At 42.4% G+C, this 25,102-nt stretch overlaps 3 protein-coding genes across 6 annotated transcripts in view; all 3 read right to left on the reverse strand.

Moving 5' to 3' along the window:
• LOC139373172 (sodium-driven chloride bicarbonate exchanger-like) overlaps positions 1-4,626 on the reverse strand; it is a 46,915-nt gene extending 42,289 nt beyond the window's left edge. For 3 of the 4 annotated variants that reach the window (XM_071113335.1, XM_071113334.1, XM_071113337.1), the window contains exons 1-2: positions 4,411-4,626; positions 2,582-2,629 (exon numbers count right to left, since the gene is read on the reverse strand). In XM_071113335.1, coding sequence (XP_070969436.1) covers positions 2,582-2,629; positions 4,411-4,458 — 96 coding nt within the window. In that variant the 5' untranslated portion in view covers positions 4,459-4,626. Of the gene's footprint in view, positions 1-982; positions 1,184-2,581; positions 2,630-4,410 lie in introns of those variants that run through there. The other variant, XM_071113336.1, reaches the window with a different exon arrangement.
• Positions 4,627-9,465: 4,839 nt separating this feature from the next.
• On the reverse strand, positions 9,466-12,516 carry LOC139373173 (T-box brain protein 1-like). The gene is made up of 6 exons (XM_071113339.1): positions 11,993-12,516; positions 11,582-11,736; positions 11,369-11,490; positions 10,921-11,073; positions 10,725-10,786; positions 9,466-10,127 (listed from the first exon to the last, which is right to left on the reverse strand). Exons 1-6 carry the CDS (start codon positions 12,514-12,516, stop codon positions 9,518-9,520), a joined length of 1,626 nt encoding a protein of 541 aa, XP_070969440.1. The 3' UTR covers positions 9,466-9,517.
• An 864-nt stretch (positions 12,517-13,380) lies between these two features.
• LOC139372513 (26S proteasome non-ATPase regulatory subunit 14) lies at positions 13,381-24,430 on the reverse strand. The gene is made up of 11 exons (XM_071112241.1): positions 24,282-24,430; positions 23,487-23,536; positions 21,635-21,706; positions 21,416-21,535; positions 21,228-21,298; positions 20,822-20,972; positions 14,907-15,014; positions 14,734-14,808; positions 14,343-14,468; positions 13,678-13,740; positions 13,381-13,560 (listed from the first exon to the last, which is right to left on the reverse strand). Exons 2-11 carry the CDS (start codon positions 23,532-23,534, stop codon positions 13,462-13,464), a joined length of 933 nt encoding a protein of 310 aa, XP_070968342.1. The 5' UTR covers positions 23,535-23,536; positions 24,282-24,430; the 3' UTR covers positions 13,381-13,461.
• Between the last annotated feature and the right edge of the window lie 672 nt (positions 24,431-25,102).

The raw sequence follows: 25,102 nt of genomic DNA on the forward strand, positions 1-25,102 counted from the left end.
CATCTACTGGATAGAGGATTACTGACTGTAGATCAGTCTAATGTGGATGAGAGTACTGTACATGTGTTTCAAGCCGAGGGGATTCTATATAGCTACAGCTAGTGGATTAGCATGGGCGGAACCCCTTACACCAGAGCCATCTGATTGGATAAGGGCAGACGTCGTCACAGGTCTGATCCCTACAGATGGCCGTGGTTACCGTGGCAATGGCAGTGTGCTCAGCATCAGCATCACAGCAGAGCTTCTCAAAGCCATACCTCTCTATCACAGGCTTTCCTATTCACTTAGTGACATCAAGACAGTTTAATCCAAAACCTAAAAGACATCAACAAACAGCAATGCTTCTGAAGTAGCCATAAACGGGCAAAGACAAAACACAAACAGTTTAGGTCAGTTTAGGTCATTTGCTTCTCTCAAAGATCAATCGGGTTCATGACAGTGGGTATAATCTCTAGCTCGATCTCCCACCACTCGCAAAATGAGAGTGCTCAAGACCCATCTGTCAGTAGCTCCTCGGGACCTTTTCCTATGCCAGGAGATCTGCAGCACAGCTAGCCTCTACTGCAGAACAACAGCAGTGATCAGGCATCGCATTAACCAACACTAGAATACTGAACTGAAGGCCATTCACTCTGCCCTGTAGTGACTTCAATGTTAATCTGCCAAAGCGTTCAGGAAAGCGTAAAATGGCCCGTTTGCGATCCATCAATAATGTTGTATATTGATTCTGTCCAATGTCACTGTCGAGGAATCATGACGTGAATGTGTGCATGATAAGTCTGCAGTGGTATACTTTCATAACCCCAAATATGAGCTAAAACGCCAATCAGGATATATTCTTACATGAACACAAACAATGTTGTGACGCAACAACTAACAGTTTAGGACACCTCAACATCATCAGCATTTCCATTCCATTCTTTGTGCCACCCCCTATGTGCCAACCTCCCTCAGGTGGCACAGGCTAAACCCAGAGGCGTACCTGGCAGTTAAATCCATTGGAGTTGGGATCCAAGCTCCCCGATAACATGGCGCGTCAGTGTGGGCAAGGATGCCCGAGATTTCTTCTTGGTTTTACAGTGGTCGAGAGACCGCAAGATGGAAGCTCAGAATCCAAGCCCTGGACAGAACCTGTGTTTGTCGGCTAAAGGTATTGGCGGTAAGGTCGAGCCAGGCTCTTCTCACCGGTTCCTCTTCCCCATGCCAGCCAGCCTCATCCTGACAGCAACTTCGCAACACAAACAAGCGCTCAGACTGCCCAGCTCTGATCCAGACGGGCTCCGATGTTTTCTGACAAGCATCCATCCACCAATCCCCTGTGAGATTAGCGAGCTGCTGACATCACCGATGCTGGGCTGTGTGGTGTTGTGGCCCTCTTATCTAAGAGAGGCTTGTAGCTAAGTCACGGTAAGCAAAACACACACACACAGACCCTTCTTCTGTGGGGTTCGAACTGAAAAGCCCTAGGACTTCTCACCGCTGCACCTGCCACATCTGATCCAACCCACCTCCACAGGGACATGGTATGAGGCGTTTCTACTCTGCAGTCATCCTGCGCGTGTGTGTGTGTGTGTGTGTGTGTGTGTGTGTGTGTGTGTGTGTGTGTGTGTGTGTGTGTCTCCTGCCTATGACACTACTGTACTCTGTCTGTGCTGCATGGTCAGCGGAACACTGTGGCAGAAACATGCTGTAATGGAAATGGATCCAGCGCTTCAAGCGTTTCTTCTGCTACACTACCTAATGACATACATTACCAGTGGCAGTAGTACTGGATCAATAACAATTTAGGCACGGGTGATAAATAGGATTGTTGGGGAAACTATCAGAAATGTGACGAAAAATCACTAGCATCTCTCTTAGCTGTATCTTCTCTCCCCCCCCTCTCTCTCTCCCCCCCCCCCCCCTCTCTCTTCATCTAGCTCCCTCTATCCGCTATAATTAAACATCCAAGGGAGCACAGCCGGTCTAGGCACTTATCTCGCTACAGTGGGGCTGGCTCTGCACAGTCGGATCACCCAGTCAGACAGAGATGCCCCACTATTTCCAGGAACATTTTGTCCAAGAGAACAGGGCTACCTCTGTCTGCTATACCGACCCTGCTCTACAGACCTCCCCCGTCTGTCCACGCTGGATCCACTCCAGCCAGAAGACCAGCCAGGCTCACTGTGTCTAGGATTAGGGCTCAACATTCCGTCCCATCTTTACTACATCACACACTCTCCATCTCCTGTCTCCAGCTAACTCCCAACACCCTTGCCTCTGCCCAATATATGCCAGCATATATATTTCTGATGTGGAATCAGTGCGCTTGACTCAGGTTTCCCGTTGATGTCAATGACCGATTTCTGTGAAGGTCTTGGTTGGGGAGCTCTTATCTCAACTCTGACTCAGGTCTTTGGAAGCTTGCCAGATGGATGTTCCGTGACGTTCATAACCAAGACGGTTTTAAATGGATACCTGCACATTTGCTGCATGAAGTGGCTTGTCTGTAGTGGAACTCAAAAGGACTCATGTATCACTGAGCAAAAGTAGTAGGATGTATCCTGCATGCTTGGCTTGGTATGAAATCAGAAGTACTCACCACATTCTTGTCTCCTTGAGGTATCTGAGGGCTCTGGGGGCCTGGTTCCTGTAAATAACAAGGTCAAAGTACAACATCAATCCACAGGAGATTGTTTCCATGCATAATCCAGTCTTGCTTAGTTACGCATCTTCACACTGGAAGTCATTGAGTGCTATGCAATCACTGCCGGTCCCCAGGTTTCTAATACAAGTTTACATGACATTTTTTGTTTGTCATACAGTGAGGATTTCCACAGAACACTCACTCCTACTATCACCTCACGTATCCACACAACGACTCTTAGCAACTATGGCAACGCATTGGGATTCAGGAAACACGCTACAGCTAGGCAGCCAAGAGTTATGATGACAGGGCACTGCACTCTGCATTAAGTCAGTGAACAAAAGCGTCCCATGTCATAGTCAACCTGCGGTCAATCTACAGCACTGGTTAAGTAGGCTCACACAGACACCTGCTTTATCAATGTAATTTATCAATGTTGTTTTTCTTTTTATAATGACCTATTCATAAGAAGGGAAACAATGTTTTCAGCAGCGTTTGAACAAAAGTCCTATTTCTCCTCTCCCTGGCTTTGAGGCGGCCCTTCCTCAACACGCGAATCACCGGAATGCTAAACAGGACCTGACCGCTGGAACAGGCACAGTCTTTGGACACCACTGAGTGTCGTCACCCGTTTAATAACACATGGTCTCTGTCCAACATGCAGAAGCATGTATAGGTTACGGTTCATCAATCTGGTCTATGGCCGAGGATTGACCATAGAAAGAGTGTGTCCTACAGGGTGAGAGAGAGAAAACCTCTGGTTCTTATTGACGAGTGGCGTCTGTCTGTGGCTTACCTTAGTAATACACCTATAGATCCTAATGGGTCCAATCAGATATCAGATGAGCCCGATGTCCACTGTCTAGTAGTAAACTACCATAACGGCAAGGGGCCGTGAACTTACAGCTGTCCTTAATTATAGGAGCTGGCTCTGTCCAAAAACTCTTAAATGGCTTATTTTATTTGCATCATAACCAGTGATTGACAGGCAGACTGAATAGGACTTCACCATAGTTCTTCTACCTATGAAGACTTTGGTGATCAGCGGTGATTTTAGGTCGCGTCTGACTCGAGGTCCTGATGAACGTTCACGAGATGACAGACATTCCCAAATCAGCTCCACCATAAGGTTATCCGACAAGGGACCAATTGAACTGGAACCACAGACACATCAACTGCAGACTCAACAAAGACATGGGCCTACATCATCCTTTATCAAAGAAACAAAATGTGTCAGCTGTGGCATTAGAGGAGAAATTAGTGGATGTAAAGAAAATTAGGCATTTGTAATAGGTAAATAAAGACGGCTGTATCTTTCTAAATCAGGTTAATTACCGTATTCTATAGGTACTTGATGTTGTAGCAGACTAAGCAACAAAAATTCTGAACATTTTATTAGCCCAATTTGATGACAATATTAATGTAGGTCTATTGGTCCAGCACAACAAACAAACAAAAAGATCCAGGATGGTCCAGACTAAAAAAAATCGTCACAAACATTACGATGTCTCGATATTTGGGATAAAACCGTTGTCTTGGCAAACCGGTCTATAAAACTAGGTAATAACCTACTTACCTGTATTAGGCCTACTACAGTTTTGTCATTTTTAGAATGTAATAACATACAAAGACTATGATTTATTTCAAATGTATTGCACACACAGGCTGGTCTATGGTGGTGTGTTCAATCCCCACATCGACATTCTCAATCAACGATATGAAATCCATTTTTCAGTGAAAACACAATGGTTGCCTATTGTAGGTTGCCTATGGGACATCCTTACCAAGGGTAGTAGCGGCTCCATTTGTGCTCCTTGGTCCGTTATGTCCATATTTTCCTTGCCTCGCTTTCTCTGTAGACTTGATATGCTCCTTTTGTCTTCTTATGTCTTGTGTTGCCGGGCTAAATCAGGGTGAACCCTTATGTAAACTGGGTTGATTTTCTCAAATTAAGATAAGCATCCTCCTCTTCCAGTCCTACATCATTTAGGCATGGGGTAGCGATTTCCCATTCACTCGCTCAAGCTTGGAGAGTGCAATTTGCGCTACATGACGAGGTGGAGCACACGTGAGGCAATGAAGCGCAGCACGATATAGATTGCGTCTACCGTGGCGCGCGTTGCTCCAAGTTTGCACACATTCTTAAAAATGATACACAGAATATTGGTTTAGGACGGGTTGCACTCAATAGAACAGGATATGAACGCACGACACCGGAGAAGCTCAGAATAAAACAGAATTGGGCTCTAGTAGCTATCTTGACATATATTTATGTTCATTTGGGACAATATGTAATTAGGTATTAGGCAGGCTACCAAGGACACAACAAAAAACACGTAGGCTACTATATTTTAATGTTGCCTATTTTGGTTCTGTTCCCGATGTGCTTAACAAAGGATCCCATGATTGCTGCCTGACCCATGAAATTAGCCTATAAAGCAATTAATTTGCTCTATTGCAATCCACGAGAGAAAATTGGGACCGTAAAATACATGCAGATAACCATGAACCATTTATATCATGGCCCACATGTGTGCGCAGTGAGATGGGATATACAGCACATTGATTCATTCACCCATTTATGAAGTCGTTGACTGAAATCCTTTGGAAAAAAGGTTACATTGGTGCCACCTGGTGTTCAATGGGATCGGTCAAATCAAACTGAAATATTTGATTAATAAATTGGCGTAATTTTCAATAGTCAGCTCATTTCTCTCAAAATTCAATGATCAACATTAATCAAGCAGGAATATATTACAAATATAAAACAAATATCAACAGAAAAAACTACTATCTCCAATCACATCGAGATATTAGATTGAAATGAATGCCCATTAAAACCAATGAATACCCGTTTCAGGTCAATTCTATGGTACAACTCAAGATAAAGTTGTTAATCGACTGATTGATAGAATGTATTGGGTAGTTAAACGCAGTAGGCTGCTCCAGATGGCGACAACATCACATACATCAAAAATAATCGAGGATAAAAAAAAAACACTATAAAACCCGATGGCTTATTCCCATTGTGGTCCTCATTTTTCAGCAAGGTGACAGGTGGGAAAGACCAACACTTCACACGCACTCAATGCAATTAAAAACAACAAATGCAATTTACAGCAATCCATTTACAACAACAACATCTACAGTACAGAGGTGGCCGTTTAAGAGTCACCTCGTGGGAGAATACCCCTAATCGAACCGCGATGGTATTTCTAAAAATATTTTCTGGTTTGTTTGGGACACCTTGAAGCTATTCTCTGATGAGTTTTCAGGTAGCTTGGTAAACTGTTCCACAGAACCGCAGCAGACTACACACATTCGTATTTTCCCCGTGGAGAGCTTAAGTCTGCAGGGAACCAAGTTCGTAAGAGCTCCTTCTGGTGAAGTACTAATGTGTCATTTATACAGCTGAAAGAATTACCCAGACTACTTTAATGTCCCCAAGAAGCAATTCCATTTTGCAGCAGGCATAGTTAATATGACAAGATCACATATTGAAATGTGTGAAACATCAGAGAAAAAAAAGCAACGGATATTTACAGAACATTTACAAAAAGTCAGCAGGATAGTGCAAAGGTCTTAAAATGTCTTGAGTAAGGCTGGGCCTGTATTTGCATGTCAAAGTGCTTAAAGCGCATATTGGTCCAACCCTAGATATTTGGAGGCAGAGTTATGGACAATTTTGTTGGTAAACCCCCTTTTAATCTGATTGACTCCTGTTTCCACCTTGAGCCATTTCAGTGCTTCAAAGTGAGAGGGTTCAAAGTGTGTACGAGCTGGAACCTTCAGATCTAATCTAATCTTATTCTGTTTGATGCTTATGCCTGATAGCCTGGGGGGGGGACTGCTGTGCCAAGAGGCACACGCATAACCACGATGAAGTTGCACTGCACTGTTGTTCTATGCAACAATCGAGATTTCCTGATTCAAATGCGTGTGCGCACTCATTCATTTAAATTCTAGATAACAGACAGTAAAGGGGAAACAAATACATTTTTGACATGGATACATTCTAGAATGTCATCAAAAAGTGTATGAAAAAGCACTTTGAAAGGCTGGATCAAGTCCATATATTGTCTCCTTCCAGCACTATAAACTGCTCTTGTTCCAGCCCCAGAGGAACTGAGATGAGTATATGATAAGTATTTATACATTTACATAATTTAGCAGAAGCTCTAATCCAGAGCGACTAACAGTAGTGAGTACATACATTTTCGTACTGGTCCCCCATGGGAATCGAACCCACAACTCTGCCGCTGCATGTGTCATGCTCTTCCAACTAAGCCACAATGTGTATATGAAGATGTCTGAACAACTTAAGCCATGACCTGGTAAGAAATCCAAAGTTAGGATATGCAATTGAAGATGATTACCAAAAAAAAGTTTGTTATTTGTATAGGCAATTAAACAGTATAAGTGTAGCCTAAACCAGTCAAGTTTTGATTCACACCTGACATTTTCACAACAGGTTGAGCAGTGAATGGTAGACCGATGTTTCCAATGGGCCTCTCCAGTGGCCTTGCTTCAGGAAGTCAGTCAGAAGGCTGGTCTTGGGGAAGGGCTGCTCTAGTAGCAATGGGCCTTAGGAGAATACATAGCAAATCTTTATAGATCCCCTTTAGCTTTTTTTGGAGGCTGGTTTGACAGCATACCATTACATTTTTGGATACTCACCCCTTTTTGATTAGGCTAAAAAGCAATTGAATGCTCAGTGTTTCTGTTGCTCATTAATTTAAAAATAAAACAAATCATTCTTGGGGGTGTGGTTCGATGTGGCCGTTCATGATGTTTGTCCCCCATGGGTCACCATAGGAATAAACTCAATACTTTTTCAAAATAGTGAGAATACATATTTTTTTAAATCTGTAATTAATTTGGACGTTTTTGCAGGTTTTAGTCGGTCAGTTGTGTGTTTGGTGCAGTATTTCTCAAGTAAAAAAATGCCTGACGTGTTGTCACTGATGGTATGTCAGGATTGATGGTCTGTTTAGTTTTTATTTATTTTATTTTTTTACCTTTATTTAACCAGGCAAGTCAGTTAAGAACAAATTCTTATTTTCAATGACGGCCTGGGTTAACTGCCTGTTCAGGGGCAGAACGACAGAACGACAGAACGACAGACAACTCGCAACCACAACCACTCACTAGGCTACCCTGCCGCCCCTACCGTTGTGACTAGATTGAGTAGGTCTACTACAGCTCCATCTAATGGACAGTGTCTGGGGAAAACAATTGTTTAGGTTTAACTACAATGCTACAGTTGTCAACCTCTCTTTTCCTAACCTTAACCTCATGCTCCTAGCCTGTTATGTTAATTCTAACCTGCCACGTTACCTGCTATGTAAACAGTCCCTGGTTTGGTATTGGGCCACGACTACTTTCTGTTAATCTCTCATAGAAAGACTACTGGAAAAACAACTCGTAAACTTCCAGTTTGGCCGAGTTTCCCACTTGGAAATGATCATAAACAACCAATAGGAAGCTCTATGCAAATAATGTACGTTATATTTAAATATGTAAACACAGCTGAACAAATTGCGCAAGATTTTTTGTTCTGGGCTAACCGAGATTAATTTTTATTAAATACCTCAATGACGGTTAAAGTAACTGTCCAGTGAAAATTTCACTTTTAAAGGTTTTTGTTAGCTCATACTCAAGTAATGTTGTTGACTCGTCCTATACTCGCATTTGACGCCAAAGCATACATTTGAGAAAAAAAAAACATTTAAAAAATGCTTACAATTTCCGCATATAATGTAAAGTCAGGTTGGCTCATTGGTGGAGTTGGCCAATCAGCGGTTGACTTGTCATAAAAAAATTAAATGACCTGTATACACCCCCACTAATATGCCCCCACCATTGTGTTATTAGGGTATGCCCACACCATTCAAACACCGAAAAGCTTATTTTCAACATATTTAATTATCATCTTTTGAAATAAAAAGTATTTCACTCATATTGTCAATTATAGGTCATATTTCATAGAAATCTGGAAACACTGGACAGTTACTTTAACACTAAAATATTTTATTTTTAAAGAAGACTTCAAGAGTCGCCGAATAAATGAGTTATTTGACAAATTTAAAATACATATGTTGAATCAGCTATGTGAGTACAACAATACACACATTAAACATGATCAAGGATTATAAAACAAGTTATTATTTATATCCATTGTGGTCCTCATGAATATCTTTCATCTGGAGTTTGCTCCATTGTTCACGCATCTGCAAGCAAAGCAGCAACCGCAGTAATAAACCTTCATACCAGGTATAAGAGAAAAGGAATTGCAATTTATCCATCTGCTTTTAATCGAATTTATATTTTTAGATAATGAATTAGTGTACATCCTATCAAAGACCACAACAAATTCCCTCTTGACCTTCTTGCGTTGGGTATTGATTTATGAATATGTCCTTTGTGTTTTGAAGCATTGGACTACTTACTTTAAGTACAGTTGTTATAGCTCAGAACCTTGTTTTTTTTTTTTTTTGCACAAGTAAAGACATTGTGGATCCTATATAGCCTACTAAAGCCAGCACAATAAAACATAATGCCAATGAAACTCAACGCAGGCTAAGACATGAACACTTTCCAAAAATGTATTCAACAAATCAAAAATCAATCAAATCAGTCAAATTCGAAAACAGGATTCAATGAAAACATCTAGAGTAGGACTACAGCTAATGTTAAATATATACATTATTATAGCTTAAATAGACTATTTTGTCGCTAACATTTTAATACTTCAGTCGTATCCACAGCCCACTGTAGGCTAATCCAAAAATGCAGTCTAATGAAAAAAACGAATGAACGATGTCCAGGTGGGTATTTAGACAGTTCTCGTTGATGCCAATAACCTAGGACGGGATATCTCTTCAATTCAGTTTATGTCTCTATCCAACTAGACTCCGAGATATCTTGTGGTTTTGCGTCTTCAGAGACACCCGTTGGTAAACTCTCCTTTGAAAGTGAGAGGACATCGTCAAAGTTCGCAGTACCAATAGCGTGTCCATTAGTCCAGCAGGACAGAGCCGGACTAGACGCACCGCAATACTGGGGTGAGGTACGCGCAAAATCCGTTGGTTCTGCGTAATAAGCAAGGGCTCTAGCCGAACTGTCAGTTGCGGACAGCTGTAGGGCCTTTCCAGCTGCTGCATATGACAGCAAAGTGGCCGTGTTTCCAGTCGCGTCATTTGTGCGGGAGGCATAGTCCAGTCTGTTGTTTGTCGGTGTCACAAACCATCTCGGGGATGCCGCCATCGTGTCCTCCTCACTGGTTTGCGGTGACAGCATGCTGTTAGTTAAGGGAAGGTTATAGTCTAGTCCAGACGTAGCTCCTGCGCTAGGGCGGAAACAGGACTTGGCATAAGTGCTGACGAATTGGTGCTGAAGGAAAGAATTAGCAAGAGCATATCTGGCACCCGGCACAAACTGAGCGTAGGTCGAGTCACTCGGGGATGGCGTCAACCGGTCACTATCGTAGCCTGTGTAGATTCTAGACATATCCAAAACAATCAATTAGGAAATTGAAAAATAATACAAATGAGAAAGACCTGAAATAAAACGTTTCCACAAGTATGAAGTAACAATGGCATGCAATTATAAATCACATTTAAAAAGAACTCCAGAGGTCTTACACCATTAAACCTAATTAATCTCCAATAGTTTCTTACATTCGATGTAAAAAAAAACTAACTATTTGAAGAGAATATTGGCAAAAAAAATCGAACTTGTCTGTCCACGGGAATTCTGACAAGTAACCTCATAACATTTCCAATGGAACAAAAACATGCGTGTATCCAAATCCGTAATGCTTTTTCATGATCGTTTACATCAGAATGTAGTCCTTACCTTAAAGCTGGTGTTGAATAAATATTTTTTTTAAACTATGGTTGTCTTAGGAGTGACAGTATCGTCACCAATAAAATGGGGAAAAGTCGTGCGTAAAGCAGTCTAATCTCGAAACAAACCCCATTACATGTGTTCATATTTGAGTTACAATTTGAGATTCGAATAATTCCAATAGAATAATGTTTAAATATGTAAGGCTATTAAAAAATAACATGGGCTAGGCTAATCTATTTTTACTTACTTGTCATAATTGTCCCGAAAACCTTTTGCGAAAGGATTGTGGTCTATTTTCAGCTGTGTTATCTGAAAGAGGAAAATAACATTAAAATGGCCTAGCCTACTGTAAATTTGTGAACCACTTTTACCCCATTAGGTTAAATGTTGCCTAGCCCCAATTAAGAAAATAAATCAATATTTGAAGGAACGAATTTCCTTACGTCTGTGTTCTGGTATGCTGTGACTGCAACGAATTGCGTCTCGGGGAACGTAAATGATTGTCTGGGTTGACTGGCGTTCTCGGCCCCATCCTCGTGCACCTCGACCACATTAAGACGGGGTTGGTACCTATGGAGGGACTGAACGACAACCATCTGAACAGAGGACATGAAAAACAGGTGTTAATTGGGGCATCTGTGATCATCTCTAGAGACAAAGAACAACTTGAAGATGATTTTTTTTCACTAAATACAAAAAAATGTATGAGAATATATTCTGAATTATTTCATACAATATGGTTGATAAATGCATAAAACATAATTTTGTAAATACAATCTCTCAATGCAACGTCTCCAGACTTGAATATAGCATATTTTCAAGACCTCTTTCACCTTATATATATATATATATTTGGGACTGTACGAAATTAGGACCACATTAAAAACTTACCTGCCCTGCACTTTCCAATGCCCCTTTATTATTTGCCAACTTCAGTTTTCCAAAAGAAATTTCTTGACGCATCCAGTGCGCGCCGGTGTTCGGAGAGTCTGGATGCATGTAGGCCTTGTTCCCTATAAATTAATTATTGAAGACATTACTCACTTTTGTTGCCAGAAAACCTCACTTGGAGAGAATAGAAGGGGGAAAAGTAAAATCACTTGCCTGTCCCATTTGAGTCAGCTTTGCCGCAGGGTACCCACTGTCCTCCTTGGAACCGCCAGTGATTAGGGTCAGCGAGACTGACGTCCACAAAAATATTGTAATTTGCCGTCGGATCAAGACCAGATATATTAAAGCTCAGGAATGGAAACATTCGTCTGGAAGTAGAAAAAAGATTAATAGGAATTTTATTTCCTTTACAAATTCCTAAATCCCGCTAAAATTTTACTTAGAGAACGAAATTAATTATAATTTGAACTATTGCTGTGGCCATAATGTGTTAGTAAACCCCACGCGGTTTCAGTAAACACGTCAATCTACTTGGTCCAAATAAGTACGGCAGTTTGCCCACTATGTTGACATTAGCCAACATAACGGCAAGGGCGGCGAGAAAAGGAACGGGTCAATACTCACCGCCCCTGTTTAGTGATGATCATCTCTGTTTGGTGCCTGTGAAACGTGAGCCACAGAGCCCTGTTGCAGAGATAAACTTGCGCTTTACCAAAAACCATCCCGGTTTGCATTGCTGAGCTCTTGTGGAAAGCACCTCCTTGGTGGCCATGCCCATATGGCTGGGCGTAAAAGTATCCGGGCGCTGGGAAGCCTTGAGGTGACGTGGTGGTCAAGAGGCTATTATATGAGCCTTGCGTGACCACAGGATGGTGTGCCATGTAGTGACCCGAACTGGTGATGGCAAGGGCCGGGTAGGTGGCTCCGTGCAGTGTCCGGTGTGGGAACATGGTACCAGGCGAGGTAGCAGACGCGGGCTGAGCTTGGCTGGGCTGAGACGAGGGATACCGTCCCTCTGTAGATCCATGGAAGGTATGACGAATGTCACAGACGGTCTCTTGAGCAGACTGCCTACTGCTTCCCTTGTCGCCGTCACCAAATGAGTCCTCCGAGTCGATAAAGTCGTCTGCTTCTGACGGATTTGTCATCCCTGTGGTTTCTTTATTAGAACGTGTTAGTTCCTCTATTCAGTTCAGCCCCTCACTAGAGGAGAGCATAGGGTGGTACTGGGTAGCGAGTTCAGACCTGTCTGAGATGTGGTAGTCGCTATCCATATTATTGGGCGTTGGATGTTGAGATGCGAAGACACTGGAGCTGCGCAAGTAGCATTACGCGCAACACAAAAACCAATTTGGTTAAGGTTACGCGTATCACATGTAGGGAATATTAACTCTAAATACGCTTGGAACGAACCTAATGAAACGCCTACAGTTGTTACATTTTACATTACAGTATAGGAATAAGGTGAAGTAGCCTATATAAACAGTTATAGACATTTCTCATGTTCGTTTTGCTGGACTGGAACAAAATACTGCTAATGTTATACCTCTAGTACCATGTGGCAGGTAGATTATATATTTAAAACACGTTTATAGTTTGACAACATTCATATATTTCCTTTTTTTTTTATCAGGAAGTATTACTCAATCTTGAAAGTGGGCATGTCTCACATCAAATGGGGAGGGTAATTTTAACTTGATTGGAAAACAAGGCTTCAAGGAGTATCAGAAGTGCCATCAACCATGGCATAACTAATTGAAAAATGACAGCTACTGATAGCTGGCAGCTTGGCAAGATTCATAGGGTGTGTCAGAAATGGCACCCCATTCACAATATATGTGTACTAGATTTGACCAGGGAACTATATAAGGATTAGTGTGCCATTTCAGATGCAACCATTGTGTGTGTATGGACCAAAACGTTCTCTCAGACACCCATCTGAGACCAGCCAGTCAAACCGCAACACATCACCCATGCTGCTGTTCTGTATTATAAGGATACAAGTCCACGGCCCACCTTTCATACACATTTATTTTTTATAAAACAAAACAAAGTTAGAATATGAACAGTTAAATGCAAGAGGGGGGGTGGCTTCACTGAAAGACCACAGTATCCAACATGGCGGCTAGGCACTGAACGATGTTGGACGTCATCAGGACGTCGACGTGCTCCTCCAGGTGCCTCTTGGGATCCTGCGAGAAGAACACGGTAAACAGGTCAAGGAGGGTCATTGCAAATATTATACATGGGCATTTATGATGTAGCTCGCAAAACAGAGATTGTGTTCAGGTTACAGCGAGGACTGATACCTGCTTTCCGACGTTCTTGATGGCCAGCTGCTCAGGGGTCATCTTATCCTCTTCTTCGACCGCCTGGGGTAGAACACAGGAACATTGATTCTCACTCAGACGTTAACATTTAAAGCTGGGTTTTGTTCATTATGGCATGTAAAGGAAAAAAATATTTGGAACAGAATACAAAAAAAAGTGTATTTATTTTATTAGACCTTTTATAAACACAAAACATACATCATACAAACATCAGTTGCATCACACCTGCCCAGAACACCATCACACATCTCCAGCGGCCACATGGCCTGAAACACCAACATTTTATTTCTCTCCATAGCCCGCTCACTTTCAATATTTAAATAATAAATCATTTGATTTTTCCATTGTGTTAATGATGGCGGATTGATTGATTTCCACGTTTTTTCAAGATGAGTGATAAGAATAGAATCGTCCAACCCATCAGGTATCTCACTACACCCCCATACGCCATGCCCATGTCTTGGAAATTGGTGTTTCTGATTGGACAAGTCCAGGTAGTCCCTCCCTGTTGTAGTCCATTTTATTCAATTTGAATACTAATGAACACCACCCGGGATAACTCATGTAGTTTGCCCACGCTGACCCCTGGTCTCAAACTACTTCCAGGCCCTCCCACTTTCCCCTTCTGATCCCTGCCTGCTCACCTTGTTGTAGTTCTTGGCCAGCTCCAGCATCTCCTTGACGATGTTCTCGTTGAGCTTGCAGTGCTCGCTGTAGTCCTGCAGGGTCAGGCCCTCCATCCAGCTCTTCTTGTGTAGGTTCAACAGCATCTGGGAGGTCAAGGATCAAAAGTCACTCAAGGATCATATGTTAATGTGGCACCAAGAGAGGATAGAGGCACCGTTATGGCGCACAGAAGATGACATCACCTGTCATTCAGGAGAACATACAGTAAGCATATTATGAAATGTCACTGTAGCAAAATCATAATTAACTCAATAAACTACGACAGTCAACAGTCCTCATCTTTTTCTGATATCATTCTATACTCCCCTTAAACAGATGTCATAATAGATTTTCAGAAATGTTTCACACCTTTTGCTCGAGTTCATTTTTCCTGTAGTTGATGGTGATGGAGTAGTAATGCCTGTTCAGTCCATGGATCAGAGCCTTGGAGGAGGACAACAGATGATTGAAATAAGAACAGAAACTCTACATTCACGTGCATGTTAAAAACACAGAGCTGGTCAGAGGCTCCATGGTCTTACCTGGATGGAGGGCTTGTTCAGATGGCCCAGGTTGGAGGTGGTTTGCCTGGGCTCGTGTCCCAGAACCATCATGTTGGCATTGATCAGCCGGAACGCATCGATAACAACCTGCCCGAAATAACAAGAAGGAACCATGTGTTATCTCACAGAGAGCAGAGAAACGAAGTCCATAACAATTCCATTTGAAATTCAATTCCTGAGCAGAAGAAGCAAAAAAAAAGAAAAAAATTGAAAGAATGCCAAGTAAGTACCACACTCTGCTTTGGATCTAAGCCATGAGGGTAACGTTGTGTGTGAGAATACTGTGAAAGGGAGAGTAGATGACTGGGGAGGGAGATAGTGAACAGCAGATCAGGGACGGTACCAACTGCTGTAAGCAGGCTGTCACTCCAGATGTGTGTAAACGACACCGAAACCACAGCCTTGCCTGAGTGCAGGACATGTCCCTAGTCACATCCTATTACTAGACCCTGCGTTGCATCCTTCCAGGTGAGTAGACATTGCATAGCCATAGCAAGGCAAAGATATGCAACCATGCTTGGAGAGGCTCTGCCGGAAAGCATGACAGGTGAGTAGCTCACGGTTAGTCATGTTAAAACATTGATGGATTTATGGTGGACCTGACTTATATTATGGTGGACCTGACTTATGCCTTGTTTACTAGGATGTCACCCTGAGACCTGCCTCCATACATTTTACTACAAAGCATAGGAAATTAGTGTGTTGAAACACATTTAGCTGTTTTCTTTCACTGGTCCTGGCTGCCTTAGCCAAGGATGAGGTGCTTGACTTTTAATACCCGTGTCACTCCAAATTAACTCTAGGTTATCGTGTCTTGCATGGAAATTGGTCTCACGAAGGAAAGGTGCCGAGCACCGTGAAACGACAGGCATTATTGTCATGTTCTGTGGTTATATTGGCTGCTCATTGAAAGGACCATAATGGATTGTGTACAATGAGATTCCGAGTGGCAGACAGAGTGACGAGAGACTGTGAACGTGACAGGGAAGCAGGACACTGCCATGTTCTGAGCACATCAAGAGTAGGCTTCATCTTTCACAAGCAAGACTTGGCTGAGAGACACCTTTTTTCTCGAAGGCAGAGGCGGTGAAACCTGCTAAAAACACAAATATGTCAAAATGAAGATTGGCAAACGTGCCCTGGTATTTGTAAGTTTGTGAAAATGTAATGTATATATTTTTATATTCTCTCTCACGCTTGGGTGGCAAAATATTAAGACTAAAAAGGTTGTAAAGCCATCCCCTCGGTCATCAACACACTACTCTTAATAGCAATCTAATTAAATATCTTTATGAGATCGCCTGTGCTTCGGAACCATTTCTAATGTAAAACATTGGGGAGCTAACTTTCATTTCTAGTGGTGCACTCTCCTCTGAGCGGAGATCACACATTGAGATGGAATTGGCTCTCACATTCACAGACAGCTCTGTGGAGGTGATAATAGACAGCTCCCTGCAGCACAGAGGCAGGAGCAGATGGAGGAAGTGCCATATGGGGCCCGTGAGGGTGGAAGAGAGAGAAAGAAACATAACAAGAAAAGGAGGGTGGTGGGGATGGGGATGGGGAGGGGGGTGTATGATCAGTTCTAGATGAAGACGTCTCAATCCCAGGAGATCTATGAGTAAACAACCTTAGATGACTACACACGCTGTTAACTCAAATCGTTAGAGATTTTAGCTTCCACCCAGTCAGTCAACCACTGATTTTATTATTGGATTGACTGAAGTTTGCACCCACAAGAAAGTCAACCTGTCACACAATTGGCATACAAATTAAATTAGAACATTGCTAAATATAAGATAATCAAATCACCAGTCCATTCACAGCATTGGCAGGTGTGGTTCAGGGACGCAAACTGATGCAGGCCCAAAAAGGTGAGAAATATTTTTCGCGGGGGAAAAAAAAAAAAAATCTGTGTAAACGCCTGTTCCCATTTTCTATACGTGTGCTGCACAAAAACCTGATAGTCACACCTCTACTCAATACAACACTCTACTCAATACAACACATTGAATTTAGCTTCACACTTTTTTACTGTATAATAAAAAAGGCTACTGCAGAAAATAGCTGATTTGCTCATATCCAAAGGCCTACCTATGATCGGGCAGGAGGAACGTAGTTAGGAATACAACTGCATAATGATCTGCATTTTCATTGTGGCAGTAAGGGGAAAACACACTAGGCCTATATGAAACCATATTTAGCCTAGTCTTCAGACAACTTTAAATGCATAGCCTACACACTCTCCTTACCTGCCACACACACACCCTCCCAAATGTTAGGCACCAAACAGAATTTAAAGTGAAACTGACAGTGCTTGAGTTACTTTGCAGATATGAAGACAAATAACCATAATATGAAAAATATAAAATTCCCAGTTTATGCTAGAAAACCAACTTTATAAGAGGTTTTAAAAATAGGCTATACTTGACTCAGAATTCCATGATGTATAGTAAGGCATTATTGGCAGAATAGATGGATGCAGTTCAATGGACGATTCATATAATTCACCAATACATTTCTTGGTGGTCCAGAAAATATTGCTATCAGGTTGTAAAGCAAAGCTGGCCTGGTACATCGTTTGTTGCCTCCACCCATTTAGGATGCACTGTTTCAGTTTCAATGAGTGAATATTTTCAACAAAAACGGATGACTAAATAAGGCTGGGAATGTTAATACAATCAAACTATACGGTCACACCATTCATCCTCCAACATCACGTATGTTCAGCATAATAATACACTTCCCCATGTCGCAAGGATCTGTACACAATTCCTGGAAGCTGAAAATGTCCCAGTCCTTTCATGGTCTGCATACTCACCAGACATGTCATTCATTGAGCATGTTTGGGATGCTCTGAATCGACGTGTACGACAGCGCGTTCCAGTTCCTGCCAACATCTTCGCACAACCATTGAAGAGGAGTGGGACAACATTCCACAATCAACAGCCTGATCAACTCCACGCAAAGGAAGATGTCACGCTGCATGACGCAAATGGTGGTCACACCAGATACTGACTGTCTTCTGATCAACACCCCTACCTTTTAAAAAAAACGGTATCTGTGACCAGATGCATATCTGTATTCCCAGTCATGTGAAATCCTTAGATCAGGGCCTAATGGGGCAAGCACTCTGTTCACATCAGCAAACCGCTCACCCACACAACGCCATACACGTGGTCTGCGGTTGTGAGGCCGGTTGGACATACTACCAAATTCGTTGGAGGTGGCTTTTGGTAGAGAAATGACCATTAAATTCTCTGGCAACAGCTCTGGGGACATTACTGCAGTCAACAAGAAATGTGAACCGCTTTGCTAGCTAGCTCTTTTGAATTTGAACGACATCCACAGTAAGCATATCGCTTAGTTCCGTTTGTATACATTTTGCATCCATCACATGGGCGGACAGGCAGGCAAGTTCCCATTCAGTTGGCAAAACGTGAGTTGGGACAAGCATGCATTGACAGGCAAGCTGCAGAAGGACGAGCAGGCTACTATTCCCCATCATTTATCAGTGCAATTGAGACGGCCAACTAGCTGAAAGTTTGAGAGGTTTTATCTAATGTTCCCTCGTTAGATTTCCGGTCATCACGTTCTGGCTAGCTAGTTGTTGATCTTATTGTTGTTGATGTGCATAGGCAACGGAGGGAGAGAGAGCCTAACTTTAAGGTTGCTTGATCAATAGGACTGAAGTTCCCAAATGTAAGAGGACTCCCGTGGTATTTACATATTTGCAGAAATAATCCATCCAGATGTATTTTATGGCTTTTGGCGTATGCGTTCTAATGATAAAAAGTCACGCTGCTGCTACTTCCTGTAAACACACAGTCCAGTTCAAAATGAATGACGGCAGGCCCGCGTGGCAAATGGCTTATTTGCATATAGGCCTACTGTAACTGATTGGCTATGGCGCAATGATCTCCGAAGACTTCAGGTTTTATTTACTGCAGCGTCTTAATTATCCAAACGCATGGCCACTTTCCCACTTTTCACAAATGCCTTAATATAAGCCATTCCCAAACATTCTATGAATTTATGAAAACGACCGTATCTAAGCGCTCGCTTGTCAGAAAATGTAAAACAACGGTGTCATTCTTCCTGGGGGTGTATATGATCAGATTTTAATAAGATTTCATGTTGCTAAAACGCTGTCAGTTCCAATTTAAGGAACACCAGAAAAAGAGTGCCATCCAAAATGTGCATAGCCGTTCGTTATCAAACCAAAAACGTGGGCCCTTGAGTGGTTTAAAACCGCACGCGTCATGATTAAAGACATTGTACACGAGAGGGCGTGCTGAACTACTTTAGCACCGCTGTGCCTTGGTTATTATGTACGAGGCAGAGTACCGTAGATCACCAGTCATGTTAAAAAAAGTTGTTTTGCACAACCGAGTTGATTTTCTACAACCAGTAACCAATTAAATACGTAAAAAAAATTATATAAATGAATTCATAGGCTACTATTTCATCCCTGACGAAAATATCGGTCTAGTCCCGACATCTACGGTTGCTAGCCAAGCCGGGGCTGTTCATTCCATCAGTTGTTGCAAACCAAATGGTATAAAGTCTAGATGCCTTTTACAGTGAAGATCAAGGTAATGAATTGTCTTATTGACATTACTTCTCCTTGCATCCAGCCTAACATTTAGTTTTCAACAACGAAGGCTTTGTACAAACGTTTGTCTCTTGACATTTATAATTGTATTTTAACCCCCCTTTCTGATCTTGTCTCATCGCTGCAACTTCCCAACGGGCTCGGGAGGCGAAGGTCGAGTCATGCGTCATCCGAAACATGACCCGCCAATGTTTGTTTTGACCAAATTACCTCAAATGTGCGCCAATTCATGGTAGAAAGTAGCTCCGGTAATGTGGAGCATAACCTTTGAGTGGTTTGGCGTAAAATCTCACGGTGTTCAGTGATGTAACGGCACAATTAGGACTTTCACTGTGCTCTTTTTTTCCTCTATAGCAGTGGCACTCAGAGGCTGCGTGACAGTGAAGCCTAGTCAGACCGGCCTGCTTGCTCTTACAGGTGAAATGAAAAGATACTATCCACTTCGCTCACGCTGTGAGCCACTCCAATAATTAAGCAAATGTAACAGAAACCCTATCACTGTCTGCACATACCAGCTCTCCATCACGGCTAAATTACATTTTAAAAAACTGACGGAGATGCGCAGAAAGTATGGCGTGAGAAAAGCAGCTGAGTAGGCTAACGCAAGCTGGTTGCTCACAACAGTCACATGTGATATTGCATGAAACACTCATTCTGATATGACATCACGCTCGGATATTCTATTTGTAGGACGCATTCTGTTCTCAGTTATTCATTTCGATAAGCGAAGCATACACCATTATTCATTGAAAAGAGTATTGGGACATCACGCCTCCAATATATACTGTTGTGCAGCTACCTGCCTGCGCTACCATGCTGGGTTTAGTAATTCAGCATCCATGTCACTCCCTCCAATGCATATACGTGTTCCAGTAGGCTATTACACACAGTAAAGTAAGCCGAGGCAAGCGTGTGGTAATGTTATCTTGCCAACTTAGATGCTAATGTAGCTAGCTAACATTAACAACTGTGTAATAATTTGTGCCATAGGAACATACATCCTTCTTATCAACTATAATCACAGCACTATTTTGCAGCCATGTTGCATTCCAAATTTCCCAATCAGACCCCCATACCCCCCCCCCCCCCCCAAAGACAGTTATTTTTATGGATCTACAAAGTTCACGTGGATGACCTATTTTGAGAACAAAAATTTGGGCCATGAGTAGTTTAAAACAGCCCGCATCCTGGTTAATGAAATTGTACATGAGAGGGAGTGCTGAACTACTTTTTTAGCACCGCTGTGATGAGTTGGCATCCCTATGGTTGTTGGACCTACCTTTCCTTTCACGCTCTGGATGGGGTCCACCACCACGGCCACGGCTCTCTCCGACAGGGCCTCGAAACTCTGCTGGGTGTTGATGTCAACACCGGACAGCCAGCAGCCAAACCCGGGGTGACTGTGGTACCAGCCAACCACCATCTCTGGTCTAGTTGGAGGAGCCACAGCAATGACAACCACCTCAATTATTTTAGTTCCACACTATTACTGCACAGATACCTTTCTTCATGTCTAATTTACACATTTAGTTTTTGTTTTATTGTTACAAATGACATTTTTCTGTTTTTAGTGTATCCTGGAGTGTAGAGCATTTACAGTGTGACTGTCCGGTAGAAGCTATGCCAAATCAACAGTCGTGTTCTAACTAATATGTTTTATATTAGTAAGTCGTCCATATGCATACCTGCCAGTCTGCTTAAGCATATCCAGCATTTTAGCTTGGAAGACGGGGTCCACGGCCTCCACACTGACACCCTGTCGGAGAGAGAAGTGCTATTACGCAAACACGGAGAAAACATCACACGCATAACTGTAGAGTTACTCAACATTGTCCTGCGAGGTCTGTTAGGGGAAATGACTGGGAAAACGTACAGTTCCTGACTGCGGCATGGCGAACACGTCAATCACTCGCACAGTGTAGTCGTCCACAAACTCGCCCAGCATCAAACCCATGACCTCCATGGGCACACCGGCACGCCCGTGCTTCAGCATCTGAATGAGATGGAAATACATGGTGAGACGTAGACACCATGGACACACATCATGTAACTAGTATGTAACTAAAATGGCAACTGTTTATTTCCTTCTTACCTTGAGCAGTGCCAGTGAGGAGATGTACACCTGCTCTGCAGTGTCTACGGCGGGGGCGTCTGTAGGTGGGCCCTGGGGTGGAAATAACCGATTTTAGGCTATAGTTTATCACACAGAGCTGATTAGGATGACAAAATACAGCTTCACTGGAGTTTATAATATATTAGTATTATATTACTGACAAACTGATGCTCATTGTTTAAAGGGAGACTCAGCAAAATGACGTTGCCACGAGCGGCACCGCAGATAGAGATGAGTGAGATGCAAGACTTCGCTCTCAGTGTCTGCGCATGTCCACGGGGAAGTTGAGCCTCGTGCTTCAACCCTCTTAGTTGTTGCGGAAATTGAGCCACTATGCTGTTTACTTTCTGCTTCTACGTCATATCGTTGAGTCTACCTTTAACATTTTGTTGACAATAAACACCACCTGCAATTTGACATTAGCCTAGCCACTAGCCAGTGAAAAACCCAGCAGCATCACACCAGTTTGAGTGTCAAGAACTGCATTTGGCACCTACTACTATACCCCATTCAAAAGCACTTAAATCTTTTGTCTTGCCAATTCACCCTCAATGGCACACATTCACAATCCATGTCTCAATTGTCTCAAGGCTTAAAAATCCTTCTTTAACCTGTCTCATCTCCTTCATCTACATTGATTTAAGTGGATTTAGCAAGTCACATCAATAAGGGATCATAGCTTTCACCTGGTCAGTCTGTCATGGAAAGAGCAGGTGTTCCTAATGTTTTGTACACTCAGTGTATGTTCAATATCCTGAAAGTAATATTGTAATTTAAATGGTGCTCTGAAGCCCTGCATGTCAGAGAGGGAGAAGTTAAAAGACGACACCCCCTTCTTTTTAACACCTCTGTAGGGTGCCAAGGCAGCCACTTACTGGAGGTGTTAATTGGCAAATCCAAAGCCAGTCGGGAGCAAGCTCCTCATTGGCCTCGCCTCGCAAGGCTTGGCCGCTATGAACACAACAAAGTGGGCTCTTTTCTTTTCTCTCACCAAAGAGCGCCCCGGGCCCTTGTGATTGGGCAGGGCTACACTAAAAACATGTTCCAACAAAGCATGCTCGATAATAGCGCAAGGGAGACAATGCAGTGGTTAGGTGGCCTACACCATAATTCTTTACTTTTGATTAGGCTACTTAGAATTTGTTAATACATATTGAACAGAATGCCTTGACAATCTATTATCATTATCCATTTCACATGACAAAGACTGTAGAGCAAATAGACTATAGCTAAGAAAACTATTCAACTTGGCAGAGGTTATTGAGGGAGGCAACCTCTCTGCATCTCAGTGCAAGAGGCGTCACTACAGCCCCTGGTTCGAATCCAGGCTGTATCACAGCTGGCCATGATTGGGAGTCCCACAGGGCGGCGCACAATTGACCCAGGGTCGTTCAGAGTTGGCCGTCATTTGTTCTTAACTGACTTGCCTAGTTCAATAGCGGTTAAATAAATAAAACAAAATACATTTTTATAACAATAACAATTAACCTGATTGTGTGGACTATAGACCACACAACATACTAACATTCACGATATTTAAGACAGCCGAGCTGTGCCAGGTCCTTTTCAGTCTGTGAATAAGAGCAACAAGGTCTACCCTGGCTATAGCCTCTCACTTTTAATTTGTAGTCGCTTCAGCCTATTCCACCCAACTCAAGTCACAATCACTCCCTGTTTGGTGATCAGGGATAAGATAGGTGTTGTAGATATATAGCTAGGATAGTTATAGCCCAATATTGGGGCTCTGATTCATTATTGAGTTAATGAGACAAGGTCTAAAGGCATTCCATAGCAACAGAGCGTGCAAGATAAGTCATGGCTGAAAACACACCTGACCCAGTCCGGGCATTCCTCCTCCAAGCCTCAGCAGCCTATCCATTTCTGTTGAGGGAAAACACAGCAATGAATGTCAACCCTATTTATCATCTTCAACCCTATTAGTTTCTAAACAATATGCATTGTTGTTAATTCGTGAACTACAAAACAGTTGTTAATCCCTTTAACCAAAAGGCAGTCAAAAGAGCAGGATGGAATGACATGGCATAGTTTGCCAGTTAACGTTAATTGTCAGAAGACATGGTTGTGACCATCTGTTTCACATGTAGCTAGCTGATTTTAAGGATTAATCTGGAATGTCTGCTTTCATACAGTATCATCTAGCTATTATTCCTGACTATTATATAACTAGATATATTAAATTGTCTCATCACAAATGATTGATAATGACAGTAAAGTGACTACGCTAACTAACGAGGTTGACAGTTAGCTACATATTATAGATAGTGGGCTAACGTCAATCATCTAGCTGTCTAAGTTAATGTTATCCCCCAGAACAAAGAAAATGGTGTTAAAAATGGTGTTAAACGCGGGATAACAACAATTCTTTATAAAAAGAGTGGTCTCTGTCAACTAACCAACATGTTTGACTAAGTTTGCTAACGTTAACCAGATAAACTGCCTTAGCTCGCTTGCTAGCGGTAACGTTAGCGACAGTTAGCTAGCTAACGTTAGCTCTTTCATTACACGCGACAGTCGAAAAACAAAACTGACTACATAGCAACTTCTTCGGCACGGATTAATTGTTGCTAGGGTAGTGATATAAACATTTGTGGGAGTGTGATCTTACCTGTTCAAGATGTGAAAATGTTGGAAAGAATAGTCGTGTGTGCTAACTATTCAAGTCTCGCTTGCTACAATGAATCAGCCAGAATTCCTCAATCAAAACAAATTCGTCGGAACATTGGATATTTCCGGCGCCTTGATGACCACTTCCACTCTCCGCTACATTCTGCTGTAGGTCGCTATCTAGAAGCAAGGGGGAGCTTGACTGCAGCTGAATCACTGTCCCTTAAGCTGCTCCAGCCAGTAAAGCAGTATATGCATTTAGTACAGACCCAAATTGATGCTCAAAGCTCCAAATATTAGTGTGATACAAACTAGGCTAACAAACCTGTTCCAACCTTTGGGAGAATGCATTATTACCATTGTCCCTAGCTACCAATGTGGGCATCCTAGTGCAGCCTGCTATAATTGTCACATCATACGATTATATTCCCCTGAGATTTGTAGCTTGTTTGTCGTGCAATGACTAAAAGCTGTTTTTGTTCTGCTTCCCTTCTCACATAATATATAACTGTTGGTCCCCCCATTTCCATCCATGGGGATTTGACACCTTGTAATTAGCTTCTTACTACACCCCCACAATGGCTCCCATTCTCTTCTCTTTATGGATTTCTAGTATAACCAACATTTGGGTGGCAGGCAGACATAGCCTACACAGAATGAGGACACGTCCCAAAACAGTCAAGGATGATCCACAGTTGTGGAACATGTTCTTTGGTATCAAGTCAAGACCGACCAATAGCTGATATTACCAAAGTGTACAATAGATGTAATAAATTGGTTTAGGCTACAGAACCATTGTCAACAATGACAAAGAAGATGGGG

The sequence above is a fragment of the Oncorhynchus clarkii genome, chromosome 18 (assembly GCF_045791955.1).
Source record: "Oncorhynchus clarkii lewisi isolate Uvic-CL-2024 chromosome 18, UVic_Ocla_1.0, whole genome shotgun sequence".
Taxonomy (NCBI): domain Eukaryota; kingdom Metazoa; phylum Chordata; class Actinopteri; order Salmoniformes; family Salmonidae; genus Oncorhynchus; species Oncorhynchus clarkii.